Below are 19,610 nucleotides of genomic sequence, written 5' to 3'. Positions count from 1 at the left end.
TTCAAAAGCAGGAGTCGTGAGGGGAGAAGGTTATTACTCATAAACCAATTGAACAGTTTAAACAAACCTTTTATGTCAACTCTGACAACGGATTACTGTTTGATATTTACTCGCCGTTCTTAAGAACTTTGCCTCACTTTCGGGGTCATAATGCTTTCCATTGCTACAGCTTTAGGTGAAAGAGTTGAGTCTGAAGAGAGGATAAACCATTACGTGGATTGTGGCTTTAGAAAATATCTGTATTTTAATCCCTCAGAAGTGTCTACCTTCCTTCCACATCGATGCACTCACTCTTCATAACAACAGAATTGATTAAGTCTGTCTGTGAGAGAGTTCAATAATCACCGAGACGCAAACACACACAGCAGGACTCGAGCTTAACTTACGGAGGAACCCTGACATTAATTGTAGCTATGAAATCGGATTCTTTACACCTTTGAGACGATTGTTTTTGTATTTGCGAAGGTGTTGCCGGATTATTTTACCGGCAAAAGTCGGCCCACTTTAGAAGAATTAGTGGGCTTTTTTTAAAATGTAGGACAGTAATTGCTGGAGGCATGAAGTGGAGTTAATTGCTGTAGAAATGATGGAAGAGGCCAAATACGAGGCGGAGAAAGTTGGCGTCGGCTTTGCGTTCAGGATTTGGAGTGCGAGAAGCACCGGTGCTTGACTGACGCTTCGGGATGTGTTGCTGCACCTCCAGCTTCTTCCAATAATAACAAGGTGGGAAACCTGGGCTACCGGAGGAGAAAGTGTAGCCTCCATCAACCACAGGGCGGATCCTCGGGCGCTCGTCCCAGAAACTACTCAGACCCTGATGTGTGGATTCACAAGAGTTCATAAAGCAACCTTGTTTTTTGGAGCTTCACGCCAGATTATGGCTGGTTTTGTTCTGCGGAAGATCATATTCTGCACCTGCTGGAGGAGACAAGCTGGTTTCTGTGAGGTGATTTTCATCGATGCTTGTTTGTGTTGTTATCTGCGATGGAGTGGGTGAAAGAGTGAGCGGCTTTTTATGATATGAGCCATTACTGTTTGTGGGAAAAAAACAAAAAAACACAGAGCAGATGACAAAAGAACAAGTGGCGTTGGCTTGACACCTCGCTGTCTTTGACGGTAGATTCCCTCCCCTGCGCTTGCCTCCGCTGTCTTCGCGCTCACGTCCATGATGTGCCCACCTACGCTAGACTAATGAAGACCTTTCTTTGTTGCTTTAAAAACAATGGCCATCGCAGAGATGGCTGCCTCCTTTCCTCCCGCCTTCACACCCTTTCCACCCCCACAGCAGATGGACCGAGGTGAAAGCCAAACCGTGTTCTTTTAGCACGTTGCCACTACTGTGTATATGGGCTTGTGAGATGGCTTTTTTTTCTTCTTTTTTTTTAAATAGAACTGTCACAGCCTAAGTTCCCTGTCACTCTGAATAAGCACCTCTTACTCGCTGCTCTTGCTGAGTGGCCATGAGTGAGAGTGGATCGAGGTGGTGAGCAGCGCAAATGAAATATGAACTAAGGTGTGACTGGGACTTGTCTCATTACCTTGCGTGATTTCTTATTTCCAGACAGCACATCATAGAGAAAGAAAAACAATAAGGAGGAAGAGAGTTATTAAGGGAGGCATCTGTGCTCAGGTAGGACATGCAGAGCTCCAGACCAACGTGAATGAAACACAACATCCACATGCTCTGGCGAGCAGAAGACTCCACTTACATGAACTTTAATATTCTGCATGCAGTTGCACATGAAGGATATATCATTCAATCTTATTTACAAAGTTAGCTAACACCCTGTCGGAGCTATAGAGACCTAACATATAGTGAAATTATGTTTTTTACAGGTGGAACAATGACTTCTTAGCTGTTACTCAACCAAAATATTAGCTTTTACTAACTTTTTATGCACTTACAGTTTTTTAAAAATGTAAGTTCTGACTCATATTGTTGTTTACAGTTGAAAATTGTTTGATTAAAGTTTAAAAAAGATAAATAACAGTTTTTAATAGTTTGATTATAGTTGAAAATTGATTACAGTTGAAAATTGTTTGATTAGAGTTGAAAATAGTTTGATTTCAGTTGAATTTTTTTTAAATACAGCTGAAAATCGATGATAACATTTTAAAATAGTTTTTATCACATTTGAAAATGGTTTGTTTACAGTTAAAATAGTTTGATTAGAGTTGAAAATAGTTTGATTTCAGTTGATTTTTTTTAAAATACAGCTGAAAATCGATGATAACATTTTAAAATAGTTTTTATCACATTTGAAAATGGTTTGTTTACAGTTGAAAATAGTTTGATTTCAGTTGAAAATTGTTGGATTTCAGTTGAAAATTGTTTGATTACAGTTGAAAATTGTTTGATTATAGTTAGAAATAGTTGGATTTGTATACATATATAAAAATGTACACATATAATGTATACTAACAAGATGAGATAATGCATTGAAAATAAAATACTTAATTAATCCTTAATAAAATAATTTGAATTATGCCAATACTCACGTAAACAGTCACATAAAACACCTATTACACATATTTCTAACTGAAGTTATTAAAGAAAATATTTAAAACTAGAAACAGAGAGCAGATGACAATAAAATGCAGCATTTCTATTTTTGTTTGTTCTCATCTCTACCTTCTCTTCTCTTTCATCTTGTACGCACCTGAACTAAACTACATACAGACATCGTGACGGTGTACATGTTGTCAAGCATGCATATAAATTCAACACGGGCTCATTAAAACCAAAGCACCAGTGAAGGAAAGACAATTTGCAGTAAAAACACACACTGCGTGCACACAAAAGCCATGCATGAAGCACATGCTGTCGTAAAATGAGGCTGAAGGATGGTGAGTCGTGGCCCTCTGCTAGACCTCATCGTCAAACTGCTGCCTGTTTTCATACACATCCTTCTGTGTTCCTTTGAAAGTGCGGCCATCTTTGATCAGATAAGAACCCGCGGCGTGTGGCGTCATATGTCCGTACATGTTCATGTATGTGCCTTAGATATGATAAGAGTGTTCAGTGTCTTCCTGCTTGTTTTTTTAAAAAAAGAAAAGGAGTGGGAGAGCTGAGAGATGCTGGATGGGATCTTCGGAGTGAGCTCTATAACTAGGCAGCTGCTCATCTCCCCCCCCGCCCCTCTACTCGCGCCCCTTTAATAAGATTTGTGCCTCTGTTGCTGGTGTAAAGCACGGCGGCGGCGAAGGAGAAACTAGAGCGCTGTTATTCCAGTGCAGAGTGCTTGTTCATAATCACATATTACGCTGTTTAATATCATCAGCTGCTTTATCCCGCTCTTAGATGGCCTTCATTTAGAAGCATCTGCCAGCCTTATTGCTTCAGACGTGAAGCTTCATCGTGCTCGCCACTATCTCCTTCATCTGCTTCCACCGCTCCAGACACACCACCTCAGAAGGCGGGGCGTCTCGAAAACCCGCTTCATATCCGCGTCTATTTTTGCTCATTGTGAGCAACTTCTATCTTCAGTTTCAAACAGGAAGATGAAAGGCGGAAGGCTGCGGATTATTAGACTGGTGGAATTAAGACAGCACGTCAAAATGGCTCTTTACATGTGGAGCTGGGACTTTGATGGGAGGGGGGTAGGGGGGTGTTGTAGAGCGTCTTCGTGTTGTGCGGCACTCAGCAAAGAACAGAAGGGGCGTTTGCTGATTCAACTGTGCTGGGAGGCAAGTTGAAGGCGATGATGAGATGGGACGCACACGTACAGTCCATTTGTCACAAGAACACAGCGAAAGCCCTGCATGCTGAACGCCTGAAAACATTAGCAAGCGACCCCCCCGGCACCCCAGCACCCCTCGCTCCTTCTTACCGGGGCTTCTCCACGGACGGCGTTCTTCTTGTTGACCTCGATCTCTCCCTTGCGGTTGGAGCGTTCCAGGTTGACGGTGTTCCAGACGTTGAGCTGGATCCTGTCTCGACTCCTGAACCACATGTTTTTATCGTGAGCAGGGTTTGAGCTTATGAGGCATTAGGATCGGGGAATCAAACCTGATGGTGGCGGGACCTTTGCCCAGGTCGTAGCGGAACTCGAGGACCCCCTCATTGAGCGACAGGGAGATGAAGTCGCCCTTGCCGTCGGACTTCTGCCCGTTGTAGAAGATGAGGCCGTTGGAGTCGTTGGCCATGAGCACGACGGTCATGCTGACCTTTTGTCTGCGAGGAGAAACAAATGATTCATGATCGAGGTCCTCAGCTGAAGGCGGCCGATAATCCGCGAGCTCGGAGGCTCGTCCTCAATCCCATTCAATTTTTAAAGAAGGTCTCTTTGCCTCGGGCGCACAAACACGCTCGGCAGATAGAAAACCTCATGTTATCAAGACTCAGGGACGAATAAAAAAAATACAATTTCAGAAAAACCGCGTGTTCCCGGATCAACGCGGACACATGACCCACCTCAGATCGTGGCCGTAGAGATGAAGCCCCTTCAACTCCAGGAACGAGTCTCCATTAAACTGGGGCATGTACGCTCCTCTCCGCTCCGTCACTGGGAACACACAAACAGATTGTTTAAAATTCCAGCAGTGTGCATTTCCAAAGAGCAGCATTATTGAAAGAGATGGATTTTTCGTTCATAGCCCGGGGATAAAGAGATTCTTTTGAGAACTTCCCGAAAAAAAATAAAAATAAAAAAAAACACTTCATGTCAGTCCAATAACACGCCGTCATATCCCGACTACAGTTGAGATGTTAGCGCTTGACGTCGGCTGAATGGTGCGGCGTCGTACTTCTGACAGGCGGCAACACCTTCGTGGCATCGGTGCCGCCCCCGAGGGCACGGACGCACGGCGTTTTCTCTTCAAGAAAGATGGCGGCAACAGCGGCTCACACACAAAGAAACACAAATACCTATGTAGCCGGCAACGGAGCTTTTATTCGTAATTGGCCGGGATTAGCTGAGTGGAGTCGGGATGAGGAGGCAGACGGCGAAGAGAAAGCTAATTAGCTTTTGTGCAGAGGAGTTTCTAATGATGATGGCGAGCAGCATGGAGGGGAGAGAAAAATAGTCTTGCACGGACAGCGGGGAATCGAGCTCTAAACTGAACTTTAAAAGAGAGGAAAAAAAAAAAGATCAGTTTCTCACTGAGAAGTGAGAAGGGAGTTTTCTATTCCCCCTCATGTGAAACATAATCAATAAGTCACCAGAGGTCCTGCCGCCTGAATAAGTGGAGCGACCAAGAAAAAGTTTTCATAGTGATCCTGTGCTTGAAAAGCCAATATAAAGTCTTGGAAGCGGCGCTGAAAGATGTGTTGTGGTCATTGACTTTTTGTTCAGAGGTAATTCCAGAAAATACAGACTTGAGGGTGTTAAGAAATACGTCTTTTTAAAAAAATACTCTTATGGAAAAAGTCAAATAATTGTCTTATTATAATCACAATCACCTCTGTTGCAGTGCAATATGGGATTAACTGGTGTGCACGTTCATAATGACTTCAGTTTATTAATAACAGACCCGAAGGCCCTGGCTTCCATAAATACATATGCAGTGGCAGGGGCTGTTCATATTGACTCGGAGACAACACAAGGGATACCACAAACACATTCGTTTTTACTACTACTTTAAAACAATGGTCCATAACCCCGGAGCAGAAGGCAATTGTTATTAAACTGTTATTAATTATTTTCATGTCTGTAAACTGGCTACAAATTAATGAATAAACTTTTGTTGCAGATAAACTAGTCCAGAGCTCTTGCTGAGTCAGCTTTATTTAAAAAAGATGTATTTTTCATGCACTAAATGCACTTTTAATTTTTGCTGTTTTTATCTGAAGGTTGTCCATGTTAATAACTCAGACATGAAACCGGTCATACAAAAAAGTTGGCGTCCCCTGACGTAATCTACAGTAGACGCTTCATGGACAAGCATTAAAATGTACAGATAGTGGACAAGATCACACTGATATATAAGTAAGTGGCTAAAATTGATTTGTAGAATTTGCTTAAGAAGAATAAGCTAGCTAAGGCAGCGCGGTCATAAGATGCTTGTTAACCATAAAATAAGCCTGATGTTGTCATTGCATGGACATATCAACCTCTAGGGGCAGTGTTGTCACTCCAACTGTCTCAAAATCAAATCAAAATAATAAGTCATAAATACAGAGGGTTGTGTGAGAACCGTGATGACATGTTTTGAAAAAGTTGGGTTATTTATTTATCCGGGGATCAGTTTGGGGGCGACACAAAGACAGAAAGTACAGGCAGGAACCTTCTGCAGTTTCCAGAGGAAGACAATATCTTTGACGGGTGAGGAAATGACAGGGGAAAGTTTTTGACAAGACAGGATGGAATTGGATGACGGACACAGCAGAAAGTGTTAATGCTGTCATGGTGGATGATAACTCTGCCGGGTGAGAAGACTGGGTGGCTCAACACTTTCGTGACTTTTAAATACAGGACATCTGGCTTTATTTTGAGACTCTAGGAAATGGACTAAGTGAGCGCTTCTGTCCCTACTTTCTAAATATTTTATTCAAACTTACTGAGAGTATTTGATGCTGTTACAACAGAAGATCTTCATCTGTTAAGAACTTTTAAGTGATATGAATAAGAAAAGTGAGATGTTACATTAAACATTGAACTGTTTTATATATTTGTAAACGCACAAATCTTCACTCCTCGACCTTTATTATTCAGTTTGTCTACTAACAATGAAGTGAAAACGTCCAAATGGTTGCATTTCCGGACCAAAGTCTGACACTTGCATGACTCATGGTTTTGAGTCAGTGCTCAACACTTGACATAACTCTGCCCAATCAAGCTTCCGGCGAGAACATTATCATTTTCCAACTCACTTGCTGAACAATCAACTCAAGAAAACACTCCAGGAAAAACAAGTCCAAATGTTCTTTCCAAAGAAACTCTCGCTCCCTATCATTGAACGCATCGCCCGAGCTGCGCAAATTTAAGCGCATTTTTACTATCTCCATCCAGTGAATCAGGTCTGTGTTTTGGTTGCTAGGCAACCATTTGGGTAGACGACACATTTCGTCCTCTCATGGACATCCTTAAATATGCTTCGGGGTCTCAGATTAACAACTCTAGTTGATTAACAGCTTTAATTTATTGTCCATGTGTTATATATATTTAACCAACATCAGCTTTAGGCATCGGCTGAGCTACTTAAGTATTTATGCAGCTTTTTAATGAGGTCTTCAAGGCCTGGACATTTTCAAGACCGGCTTGTTATAATTTAAAGCATCAGTTTGGCTCGTCCAGTGAATTTCTCTCCCAACGCCGGCAAGAACGGTCCTTGATAACAACAAAGAGAGGCTGAACGGAGGAGAGTTAATCATGCACACACCTATATTGTGACCACTTCACCTCCAGACGTCTGCTCCGAGCGGCCTCATCTTTTCAACCGTGTCACAGGTTGCTTCCGTTTTATCTGTCAGCTCCTGTCTGAGGCCGACACCTTCTGACTGACGCTGCCATTAGTCACCGCGGGAAGCCAAGAGTGACGCCATTAGTCATCTCATTGATTCTCCCGGGAAAAAAACTATACATCTGTGCGGACCAACAACCATCTCATGTCTCTCGCTCTCAATGTCTACGTGTAAAAGATCCTTACCAAAGTAATTTTCTGTCGCCGTGACAGAACTTTTGAAAGCAGAAGGCGGAAAACGACAACAGGGTTTTGAAAACAGGAGCGATGCACTAATGATGAGCTTCAAAAGCGGACGAGGCGAGCGCTGGGTTTCTCTCCCAGTTGTGCCCGACTCTGTCGTGTGGAGCTAAGCGGCGGCAAAACATGTTTGAACACCACACCTGTGGGCGGATAGACGGGGACGGAGGGACCCGGAGAAAGCCTGTGCAGCAGTTTATTTGGCAAACAAGCGTGGCTCATCTGACACTGTCATGGCTCGAAGGGGCTAATCAACCGCCGTAGTTAAGAAATCCGCATCGCTCCATTCTCCACCCACCCTGACGACACAAGCCGACTTCCCTTCTCGTTTGATCTTGTTGTAGCAACCCAGATGCGGGGAATGTGGAAAGAAAGCGAGGCAAACACTGAAGTGGGTGATGTTGTGGACTGGATCCGTCATCCAAGAGAAGCAAATTGAACTGATGCTCTGGTTTAACACTTGATTGAGACCCAGAGTTGGTGCTGGAGGAGTTTTTTTTTATGAAAGTTTGACTTCAAATAAATTGTCTCAATCTTTTATTTGATGTTGAAAGTATGTTCTTGTTTATAATCCAGTAGAAGACGGGGGGAGATGAAAGAACACAGAGAGCAAACCCACATAAACATGTGTTGTATGTTGTAAATTCTATTCTTTTTGTTGTTGTTGTTGAGAGCAGCCAATTAAATAACTAAAGTACAGAATACAGACTTTTTCTACGTGATTATTTAACAAGAGACTGCAAAATATTTTAATAAGTAAACTAAAAACAAAGCAAAGCTGCTAAATGTCAATGATATTTCCTAAATATTGGAAAATAAATATTAGATTTTTGTTGTACTGGTCGAAGATATAGACGGTTAATGTCAGAGATTCCTATAGCTCTTGGTAAGATCACACTGTAAATATTTGACCCCACTTCTTTTAAAGTCATCAAATGTCTCAAATTGCCATTTTGACAACTTTTTCCTAGATTGTCCACCTTTTAAAACTCATCATCAGCTATTTATTAGTTGAGATTTTGTATAAAAGCAGACAATTTTATTAAAAAAAACTACTTTAATATTTTCAAATTATATTCATTATGTATCAATTTATATCAAGTGAAACTGTCGTCATAATTGTTATCAGGTTGCTCACATCATGGCCGACGAGTTGCCTTACCTTTCTCGCAATGGATTCCTTCGCGTCCCATCGGACATTCACACTTGTACCCTCCCTCTGGCAGGGCCTGGCACTGGGAGGACGGGTGGCATCGGTTGGGCTCACAAGGGTCGTGGACATCGGCACATGTTGGTCCTGCAAACACATTATATCACGAATTAAATTTTTTCTTTTCATTTTATCTGACAATGTTACTTTTTTCGAACTCTTAATGAAACAACTATGAACAAGACTAATCGTTAACTTTTGAGGCCATCCATTGAAAAGCTTCTTCAAATGTGGTTTATGCACCAGCATCATTTTTCTGCAGCGCTTGCTACGTACCCCAGAATCCTTTGGTGCACTTGCAGTGGAACATCTCCGCCTCCTTAACCTGACATGTCGCTCCGTTCTTGCACGGGTTTGGGAGACAGGGGTTGTTGCCACACTCGCCCACGCCGCTGCCGAACAGGCTGTCGCCGCCGGCCTCCTGCAGATTCAACACTCGGTTGTTGATGTCCAGCAGGCGGACGCAGCCCACCAGACCCGCGTCCACACCGGTCCTCTCTTTGACACTGAGAGACGGACGGAGAGACGATAATTATTAGAAAGGTAATTATTTTTATGAAGTACATGTGAAGGCTCTTCCTGCGCTTGGGTGGGTTAATTCCAGTTTCCTTCCACAGTCCAAAGTTGATTGAGACCTTTAAATTGTCTGTAAATTTTCTATAAATTCAAACAAGCAACTGAGTGTCTGTCTATCTTCAAATTGTCTCTAATCATTTTAAAAGAAGAAAACATTCTGTCATTAACCTCCCACCCAACATTTTCCAACTAAGCATTAACAAGACCGTCGTACTCTTGCTTCATCTCCTCCGTGACGCCGCCGATAAACAGGTGGGTGTCCAGGTTCAGGCCGTCAGTTCCACGGGGGCTCTGGCCGGTGACGTGCGGCTCGTTGTCCACGCTGAGGATGGCGTTGCGGCGGTTGCGAGTGACCACCAGCTGATGCCAGCGGCCGTGGTTGATCTGGACTTTGCTGACCGCGGTACCGGTCCCTGAACCCGTGTTGAACCTTAAGAACCAAAACACGAGAGCAGCTTTAGATAGAAGACTCGAAGACAAGTGTCAATCATGTATCAAAGGTGTGGGATTGACACAGAAAGACTTGATACTTCCAGTGGTCTCCTTCAGATATCTATGTGTTCTCATGACACTTGTACAGACTTTCTGTTCCAGATTGTAAAATGTACTTAACCGGTGAAATATAATCTTGAGCCCAGACGGACAGAAAATCTATTGGACTCCAATTCCGTCCACCCTTTGATTAACACCCCGGCAGTGGGTTCAGAAATGAACCTTGTTTAAGATGAAGACCTCACACACATACTGATGTTTTTGCACTCATGATAATGATCTGCAGACTTTCCGTAAATTGCGCTTTAAAGCCTTCACATCAAAGCTGCGCCTGATTTGTACGTTATCACGGTCCGAAAGTATCGTTTTCTGGCTTCTAAGAGACTTTTTTAAACTTCATCATAGGCAGTGAAGTTTCCGAAGATCCTAATTCTCTAGATGCTGACCTCACTGGTGCATAGATCTGACAGACTTGGAAATGTTAGCAAAGACAAGCAAACTGGAGGTGTCAATATCATCGTGGATGGAATTGTAGCTTTTCTAAGACTGCATTTCATCTCTGATCGAGGGCTCATGAGACATTCCTATGGCAGAGGGTAGATAAAATCTCTACCTTCTCCACCAACTCTGAAACAGCTCAAGAAAGTAAACAGAAACCATATGTTGGTTATTTTTCATCTTATTACACACATAAATTATGATTTCCATTTATACTTAGACTCTAATATTTTCTCTTATTTTAATCTTGGGAGTCCAGAACCGTATTTGTTTTGGAGGTATTTTTCAATGAAATACTCAATGATGCCAGTTTTTGTATTGCTCATCTTTAGCAGTCGCTCACCTGTAACTTTGACTCCACTCTTGTAACTCTAACACTATGAGATAAACATGCTTAGAAACATTCTTAGAAACATGCTTAGAAAAGTGACGCATGGAAAGTGTGCGGAAGTTCTGATGCAACAGAGGGATGTGTTAACGTGCTCACGCTCCGGTTAAGAAGTAAGAAGTTTACTTTATTAACAGGTGTTAAGGAATTCAACACCTGTGTGTTTTACTCTGTAAATTGACCAGATGCATTTTACGTTTACACTTTTTCGTGTGAGTCCTCTCTGGGGGATCTTTGCATTCGTTGGCTCTGCTGTGTCAAAGTTTGAGTGTCCAGACCGCGACCCGACTCACCGGAGCTCGACCCTGCCGTCGACCAGAGCCAGAGAAATGAAGTCTTTCTTTCCCTCCTGGCCGTTGTAGAGCAGAATTCCGTTCTTCTCCGATGCCCTGAACTCCATGGCGATGCGGACCGTGTGGTAGGCGGTCATGGTATGGAAGGCCAAGTAGGACTGGCCCCCGAACGACGGAATGAAATACTTAATCACTGTGGAGGAATGAAGACAGATGGCGGACCATTCATTAGCAGGGCATTTACTTCATTATGTTATAATCAGCGTCTAATGTGTGTAATGAAGTGAAGCTGCTGTGCATGTTAATCTACAATATTCTCATCTATGTATTTTTCCAAGTGAAGAATATGCTCTCAAGTCCCAGGCACACAACCATTTCCCCAAATCAATAAGTGCCGTCATCCTCCAGTTTAATTCTCAGGCTGTCCATTGTTCTGAGCAAAATGGCAGCATCCCTTCATCCCGCTGACTTGATGGATCTAATGGCGCTGCTGTGCAGATGGTCATTTACTCGCCATCATGTGCTGATTCTTACCACCTTGTCTCCGTCGAAGCAATTAGTGTCACGTTTGTTAAGATCCAGCCATGGAAAAAGCATCTTAAACGCTTTCGCTGGGAAGGATTAACAAAAGAGAAATGTGGATTTAGAAAGATTCACTATTTTATCTTCCATATACCAGCCGGTTGTTGACTTCAGTACGCGTGAACATCCCCGATATTTCAAGGGGGTCTTGTCAACTCATAACTGCTCGACACCTTGTTTTTCTCTCTTCTTGTGGAAATAATTGGGAAAAGATTGAAACTGGGGTGAAAGATGAGACAGTTGAGTCTTTCTTTTGTACATGTTTGAAGCATTTTTTAACTATAAAAGCCTAATTAAAATGAACCCTTGTTACAGTGACAGTTTTATGAAAACAAATTAAATACAAATTAAATTAAAAATGATTATCTTTTATAAATGTATTTGGTCAACAAATAAAATAAAAATAAAACGTTAAAAAATGTTTTGACATTTTGCTTTTAGAAATTTAAACCAGGTTACCCATTATACACATCCACATATATATATATATAATTTAAATATCTATTTAAAATACCCATATTTAGTTTGTTTTTATTTCCTTGAACAATTACACTTTTTTTCTCCAAGGCATACTAAAATAAAATAATTGAATAATACACATCTATACATTAATAACTGCTATATAGATACAGTATATATGGTAGTTTCCAACCATTGAGCGCTTTTTTCCCGCTGGATTCTGGATTCAATCTTTTGGCGCGACAGCCCCTCACAACAACTACAATATAAAATGCGGCCCCTTAGGAAATGTACTTGCCCACCTGCTCTAGATGAAAACACCAATTTATTTTTCACACTTTCTCCTGGTATGCAAAGGTTCAGGGGAGATTGAAGGGAGAAAACAAAGCGTGGAGAGCTAAAAATGCATTGATACCTCTGACAAGGAAGTCAATTCACTTCCTAAAAACAAAGCGTACAATTTAATCAATGAGTCAGGTTGCAGTGTTGGTGTATTTAAATTTTGATTTTTGAGTCACATTGAATTGCTTTATTTTCTGATTTTGATTGTTTACCGTTTAAAAGGGTAAAGTGTTTTGTTCTGAACTAGGCTCATGAACAGCAGCCATTCTAGTAAATGACGAAATGTTTCTAAATCCAGATGAAAGTCAAACCTTTTTCATGCCAGTTACTCATAATCAAAATCAGTCTGGTGTAAAAAGAGTTGAGCCCATAGCTGTCAATTTACTGAATTCCTCTGGGAAGCTAAAAGTAGAACCACTAGTGGCCCACATTTAGAGACGCCTTTTAACCCCGGGCACTAACGGGTGTCTCACATGGAGATACAAAGATACGAATAAAACTTAGCTTGACGTACCCTTCTCACACACTGAGCCTCCTCGCCCTGCAGGACATTTACAGCTGAAGTCGGACCCGTCCTCCTCGCAGGTTCCGCCGTGGAGACAGGGGTGGGAATCGCACGCCTTCAGAGGTTTCTTGTGGGCTCTGTGAGCGACGGTGGTGGCGGGAGGCGGTGCAGCGGTGGTCATGGGTGCGGCGGCGGTGGTGGTGGTGGGTGGCGGCGTGGTAGCCGGCATGGACGTGGTGGTGCGCCTGTGGACAAAGGGCCTGCGGGTCGTCCCCGGGGGTCGGCGGGTGATGTAGGGCGCGGTGGTCTGCAGCCTGGCGGGGGTGGTGGTGGTGGTGGGGGCCGCCGTGGTCACGGTGGCAGTGGTGGTGAAGAAGGGAACAGACGACAAGCCTGAGGAGGGGAAAAGTGATGGAGAAAAGTCAACGTGATGAGCCTGCATTTCAGGGATTTTGGATTGAAGTCCATTTAAATAATCCCCCCATTTTTTAAATTACCGTAATTATTGAAGCGAATATTCTCCTCCTCTGGCTTAGACACGGAAATGCCGGCGTCTTTGGAGGCCTTCAGCTGCTTGATCAGATCCCCTTCGATATCCTCCACAGTGAAGCGTGTATCTAGGGTGAATAAAGAGGCGCTCAGGACAAGGCCTCACAGGAGCTCTCCAGAACAAACACGGGAGTTGCGCTTCTTTAGTCGCACAGTAGATGTATTAGAAAACCCTGTGTGTGACAGGTTGAGGGTCCCCGGGGTTCACTTGTCCTCCACCTGCTTGTTGTCCAGCTTTCACTAGATGAATTGCTCTCATAATGCTCGCCGCAGATGTTCGCTTTAGAGGCCACAAAGGAGGGCCACTTAACGACATCGGTTGCTTCGGATAAAAGTTTGAAGGGCAGGGAACGCAGCCCAGATGAAGAGGAAATTTGAGACTCAAAATACAACTTAATCATTGATTAAGTGAAGAAAAAAAATGTTACAAGTAATGTTCTTGGAATTCTTGCCAAATATGTAATGATGAGAGTGTAATTCCATTTTATGCAAGTTGAACATTATATATTAGTTTACTAAATGATATTGAGCTGGCAAAATGGAAGATATTCTTCCACCAAAAAATGGTAAAACTAAATGGTATAGCACAAGATAAATGGTTTATGCCTGGCTTTGGCTAAAATGTAAACTTTAAGAAAAAAAGGCATTTTTATCTGCTCTCGTCCTACAGACTATGGTCTTATTCTTGTCCTTGACGGGCAATGGTCTTGATGGTCATGATGATCTTGATGGTCTATGGTCTTTATTCTTGGTCTGAACAGTATAGGGTCTTTGTCTTGTCTTGGATTTGAAGGTCCACAGGAGGGTCTTGTCTTGGTCTTGGAGGTCTGTGGTCTGTGGTCTGTGGTCTGTGGTCTGTGGTCTTGGTCTTAGTCTTGGATTTAGTCATGTCTTTGTCTCCTAGTTCCTCCAGTTCTTGACTGTCCATGATCCTTGTCTTGTCTTTTTTATTCTATGGTCTTGTCCTTGTCTTGGTCTGAACAGTCTAGGGTATTGGTCTTGAAGGTCTATGGTCTTGGTCTTCTCTTGGTCTTGTCTTAGTCACAACAGACTTTGCTCTAGTTATTGACTGTCCATGATCATTGTCTTGTCTTTTTCAGTCCATGGCCTTGATCGTAAGGTCTTGGGTCTTGGGTCTTGTCTTAAATTATTTTATGGTCTTCGTCTTAAGAGTCTAAGGTCTTGGTCTTATCTTTATTTATTCTATGGTCTTGGTCTTAAAGGTCTTGGGTCTTGAGTCTTGTCTTCATTTATTCTATTTGAATGTTCTTCTTACCTGGTCTGAAGTGGGCTTCCACGAAGGCCAGGATGGAGTTGCTGGGCGCCAGGTTACGGACACGAACGCTCATGAAGTCCTTGCGCACCCCTGACTTCCTGAACAACTCATTGAGCTGCAGAGAAGAGGCGGAGGAGAAAGAGGGGTTCAGAGTGGACATGGAGGCGAAGAGGTAATCATGTAGGCGAGTAATGAGCTTTTCGATGGCACTGCCACGACACCAATTACACCAGCCGGGCTGAGAGTGACTGTCTAAGAGGAAAGCTGTCGGCTTTGTCTGAATCTTCTGACATTTAGCTGCAGGTCAGTGAATTAATTATTGCTATGAATTCGGGACTAGGTTGGTTTGATCAAGAATAAATGAAATTCCAACAATGGTAAAAGATCTGCACTTCGTCAAGTCGTCAAATGGCTGTTTTGCATTGACAGACAGTCACGTCCGAATCCATGTGTGTTGTGTTTACATCACAGGGAGCTCAATTGGTGTGTTGCGTAGTGAGAGGAGATCGCCGCCTGTCGAGTGGCACACTGGGCTGCACATGCACACACACTTGGAGTGTTAACAAGTGCACACGTGCACGGATCATTGTGAGGTAGTAGATTAGGTCTCGTGAGGGCGCCTGACACCGATTCAACAGCTGGTAGATGCATAATGTGTATCCACACACACACACTTCCACTCCAGACCCTGTTTCATCGACAGAGTCCAGGGCCGACAACGAGAGCCCTCCAGGAGAAGTTCAAACTCTGCAGAGGAGGTGTTAAATTCCTGCTGCAGCATCTTCCCTCAGATTCCAGTCTTGAGGTGTCCATGAAGATACACATAACTTATTCAGCAGCAGAATTCCCTCTTACAATCCTTCGCCTCAAGCCCAAGCTTAACACTCAAAATCAATCAATCTGTTCTTCCTAGACGTCAGAGTCAAATTTCAATACAAAAAGGTTTTTTTTTAAATCCTTTTTGGTCTAGGGAAGTTGATTTATTGTCTATCTGAGGCAATCTTAACTACAAGTCTGTACATAACTTTAAAAAGTGCCCAATAGTTTAAAATATATATCACCTAACTAATTCATAAAGTGTCAAAGTAATACTAAATTTAAAGATAATCAAACCGGCTCGACATGTTCTCTACGATCAAAGAAAAACCATCTGATTTTTGAAAAATGCTGTTTTTGTCTGAGCTCCTGCGGTGACAGCAGATTACATAAGCGGCGTCAGTCAAGTTAATTAAAAGTGCAGTGGAACACAACCCCGGTTCTCGTGTGCATGCGACTCTGGGCAAACAAAAAAGGGGAATGTATGAAACTGACAAGCAGCATTGTTCAAAAGCACTTCGGACGTATTCTTTCATTTTGGCTTCAAAGCGTCAGTCATACATGGTACACACTGCAGAACAACAAATAACTACTCTGACAGATTTCTCCACAAAGTTGTGAAACTTTTCTTCACTCCCGGGTTGAACCGCACTGCTGGTTCATAGCCATGAAATATTGAACAACGCTGGGCAAACATGGAATTTGCTATTATTATACGACACCAAGCTTTGATTTCATGTTATAGAATATTCATCTAACCAGAGCTTTGGCTTAGAAAACATGCCCGGAGGCTCACGTCAGGATCCTGTAGTGTAGTGCAGGGCAGCATGGCATTTACTCTCATCATAATCACAGTGGAATATGCACTAATAATTTATTACAACATTAGTTCATTTAAAACTTACTGAGCTAAATATTTATTAATAAATAAAATAAACTCTTAATTAGTTTCAAATAGTGCACTGCAATCACAAATTATTTTTTCACAGAAAATTTTATAAAAAATAAATGTACTATTGTTTATTCATAACTGAAAATGACCTTCATTGATATAAATATTCCAGTCAGGTTCATTTATTTCTGGACATGGATGATGATGAGTAATTGTATATGTGATTGTTGTCTATTTTAAGATTCTCTCGTATACATTTTTTAATAACTAAGATTATGAAAATCTGTTAAAGGACTTAATCATACCAGCCATGCCATTTATGTGGCAATGGTTGATTGACAAATTGACTATATCATCAACAATGGCAGTGCGATCCTTGAAGATTTTGACATGCTGTTAAACTAGCATAACTACTGGTCTTTACCCTGGTAATATTATTGGTAATTATTTCATATTTATTAAACATGGTTTAAGTTTCACCAGAACTGGATGTATGAGTTTTTTTATTGGGCCTTCTGCCCCCCTTTTTGTCCCCTTACATGTCTGTAAAATTAGTTTATATTATATTAGTTTATACTGTTTGTGTTATGTATTATATATGGCTTGAATTTCATCAAAATTTCATCAAATGTTTATATATAAAGTATATATGGAGAGAAATTGATCTGCTGCAGTGCATTGTGGGACTTAAAGTGTGTGTAGCAGGGTTGTTGCTAATACTCTTTACCTTGAAGCTGCTTATAAAAGTCCTTCTTAACCACAGTTAAGCTTCGACTGACATTTAATCAAGTTATAGTCAATTCTTTACTGGAGAAAATCGAATCGGCGCTATTAGTTTATCAGCACTTACAGCGCTCTCGATGCTGCGGGCCGTCTCTCCGAACAGCTCCGACTTTGGATCCTCCATCTCCGGCGTGTAGAAGACTTCCTGCCCTTCCACCTGGTCCAGGTGCAGGAAACCACTGAACTTCATGGTGGCTGGAGAGAGAAGGAAATATGGATTCACACGTGGTCTTTTGAAAGTCGGGAAGCCCTTTTCATCTTTCAGGAGAGTAGTGCCCGTTCCAGGTTAGTGATGGGTGTGTCAGGTAAGGGTTAGTGTCGCTGATTCTTCTGAACCGGAAACGTCTGTGCTGGTGGAGGATGTGCACGGTGAGAACATGAGAGAATGACAGGGAAGGAAGGGGATAAACTGGAAAAAAAAAAAAAAACGGGCCAGGTTTTACCAGACGGAGAATCATCCTTAAAGCTGGCGGAAGCACGAGTTGCTGAGTGGAGAGACAATACGTTAGAAACACAGAGACAGAGATCAAACATCTTTATAGGTTTCCCCTCAAAAGTGCCCCCCCCCCCAAGCAAGGAGAGAGTCTGTCTGCGTGCGACCTTGGAGTTGATGTAGTCCGACATCTATCAGTGCTCGCTAGGATTTGTTTGCGAGCGAAGAGGAGAATAAAGATGAGAGCGAGTGCGGGGCGAGAGCGTGTGAGACGCCGATGCTGAGCTTCCACGCCGCTCGTAATCAACAGAACAAATTGCCCAAATCAATCACGGCTCCCCCTTCCTGTGCAGCGGCAGGAAGACGGAGCAGAGCACTTGTATGATTATCATGAAAGATAGCCCAGGATTGTCTCCTCATCGCCGAGAGAGAGAGCGGTGGCTGATTCCAAACTGACTGGAGAAGGAACCCGGAGAAACCGTCCCGTCACCCTCCGGGGCTCCTTCAAGAAAAGGGACAGCGACCATAAAACAAAACGGCTGCGGTCAGTAGGACGGAGGGGAAGAAAAAAGGAAAGAAAAACTGATCTGACTTGAAATGGGCAGCGGAGAAACATCAGAGAGGGCGATTTTCCGGCTCAGTGCATACGCTGAGTTGTAGAGCGAGCGATAAAAAAAGATTTGATTGTGAGACTCAATTGAAGCATGTGAAAGTCGCCATAAGGAAGAGTTTACTGTAGCGGCGGCTCAGCCGCTCGTTTATGCTCCCAGGACCATTTATTGGTCATTACCTCTGATGTCAAACAGGTATTACCTCGTGGCCTTCAGCAGCAACACATTAAGCAGTGACAGATGACAGCCACCATAACAAGACAGAGATCTTCCAGAAGAGCCAAACGATTTCACCCTTTTTGACACAAAATTGTTTTCCCCCCCGGCAACAAATGACGTTTTCTGTCCTTGACGGACATGTCTGTCGTTTGATCTTTTTTGATCCAAACATTGATCCTGTTCTATAATGCTCGTCTTTACATTCCCACCACGCCCAGTTGCCTAGCAACCGTGCTCAGTGGTAGCAGATGCCCTCCACCATGAGCAAACCAGATCGGTAACCTGACATTTTTATTCCGTAATAAAGTGTCATAAAAAGAGAGTCGATTGTCAATAATCAATTCCTCCCTCCCCCTGTAATCGCACGGCTCGAGTCGTAGCTCATTTTTAAGTCGACTCGTAAACATTACAATACCAGAATCTATCTCTATTGTGGGACTGGGGAGGTTATGGCTGCCTTTTTATTCGTCTCCATGTAATGTCCTGTGTCGCACTTTGGGTCTCAAGCGCCGGAATAAAAAGTTCTTTATGTATAAAGTTTGTCCAAATGTTTAGCACCTAAAGGTAGGAAAATGCACTAACGTCATTAAATATAACAATCATATATATGTATATATATATTTATATATATATACACCTTCACCACTGCTGCACAGGCTCTTAAGATGAATAAAGTATTTTAATTTTGGGTATGTTCGTGTAGGATTTCAAGGGTCCAAAGAGAGGCCACTGTAAAGTTTCCAAAAACTTCAGAAAACTCTTAAATCCGTGAATTTCATCAGCAGTGTGAAAACTATAACAGCTATAATAATCCAACTATAATTAACCGGTTTCATTCTGTATATTACACATTTGTTCAGTTTCTACCACTTATATGCTGAACGGGGTCGCAGGTCGGACACTCACACCTACAGACAATTTACTTCTGTATGTTTTCTGTACTGTGGGAGGAAACCAGAGTGTCACACGTAAACCCACTTAAGCATGGGAAGAACATACAAACTCTGGATACCAACCTGCAACCTTCTTGTTGTTAGGCAGAAAA

At 42.5% G+C, this 19,610-nt stretch overlaps 1 protein-coding gene across 7 annotated transcripts in view; it reads right to left on the bottom strand.

Annotated features, from left to right (window-relative positions):
• The window catches only part of agrn (agrin), a 236,399-nt gene that overhangs the window by 16,380 nt on the left and 200,409 nt on the right, over positions 1-19,610 (bottom strand). For all 7 annotated transcript variants that reach the window (XM_087780707.1, XM_087780708.1, XM_087780709.1 and 4 more), the window contains 11 exons: positions 17,370-17,497; positions 14,812-14,926; positions 13,484-13,603; positions 12,996-13,379; positions 11,099-11,291; positions 9,642-9,857; positions 9,128-9,357; positions 8,804-8,938; positions 4,415-4,505; positions 4,010-4,174; positions 3,831-3,942 (listed from right to left, as the gene is read on the bottom strand). In XM_087780707.1, the coding sequence (XP_087636833.1) occupies positions 3,831-3,942; positions 4,010-4,174; positions 4,415-4,505; positions 8,804-8,938; positions 9,128-9,357; positions 9,642-9,857; positions 11,099-11,291; positions 12,996-13,379; positions 13,484-13,603; positions 14,812-14,926; positions 17,370-17,497 (1,889 nt within the window). The remainder of the gene's footprint in view (positions 1-3,830; positions 3,943-4,009; positions 4,175-4,414; positions 4,506-8,803; positions 8,939-9,127; positions 9,358-9,641; positions 9,858-11,098; positions 11,292-12,995; positions 13,380-13,483; positions 13,604-14,811; positions 14,927-17,369; positions 17,498-19,610) is intronic.

This window comes from Callionymus lyra, chromosome 19 (genome assembly GCF_982586985.1).
Source record: "Callionymus lyra chromosome 19, fCalLyr1.hap1.1, whole genome shotgun sequence".
Classification (NCBI taxonomy): domain Eukaryota; kingdom Metazoa; phylum Chordata; class Actinopteri; order Syngnathiformes; family Callionymidae; genus Callionymus; species Callionymus lyra.
Note: the sequence above shows the minus strand (reverse complement) of the source record. Positions and strands in the feature narration are given on the sequence as shown.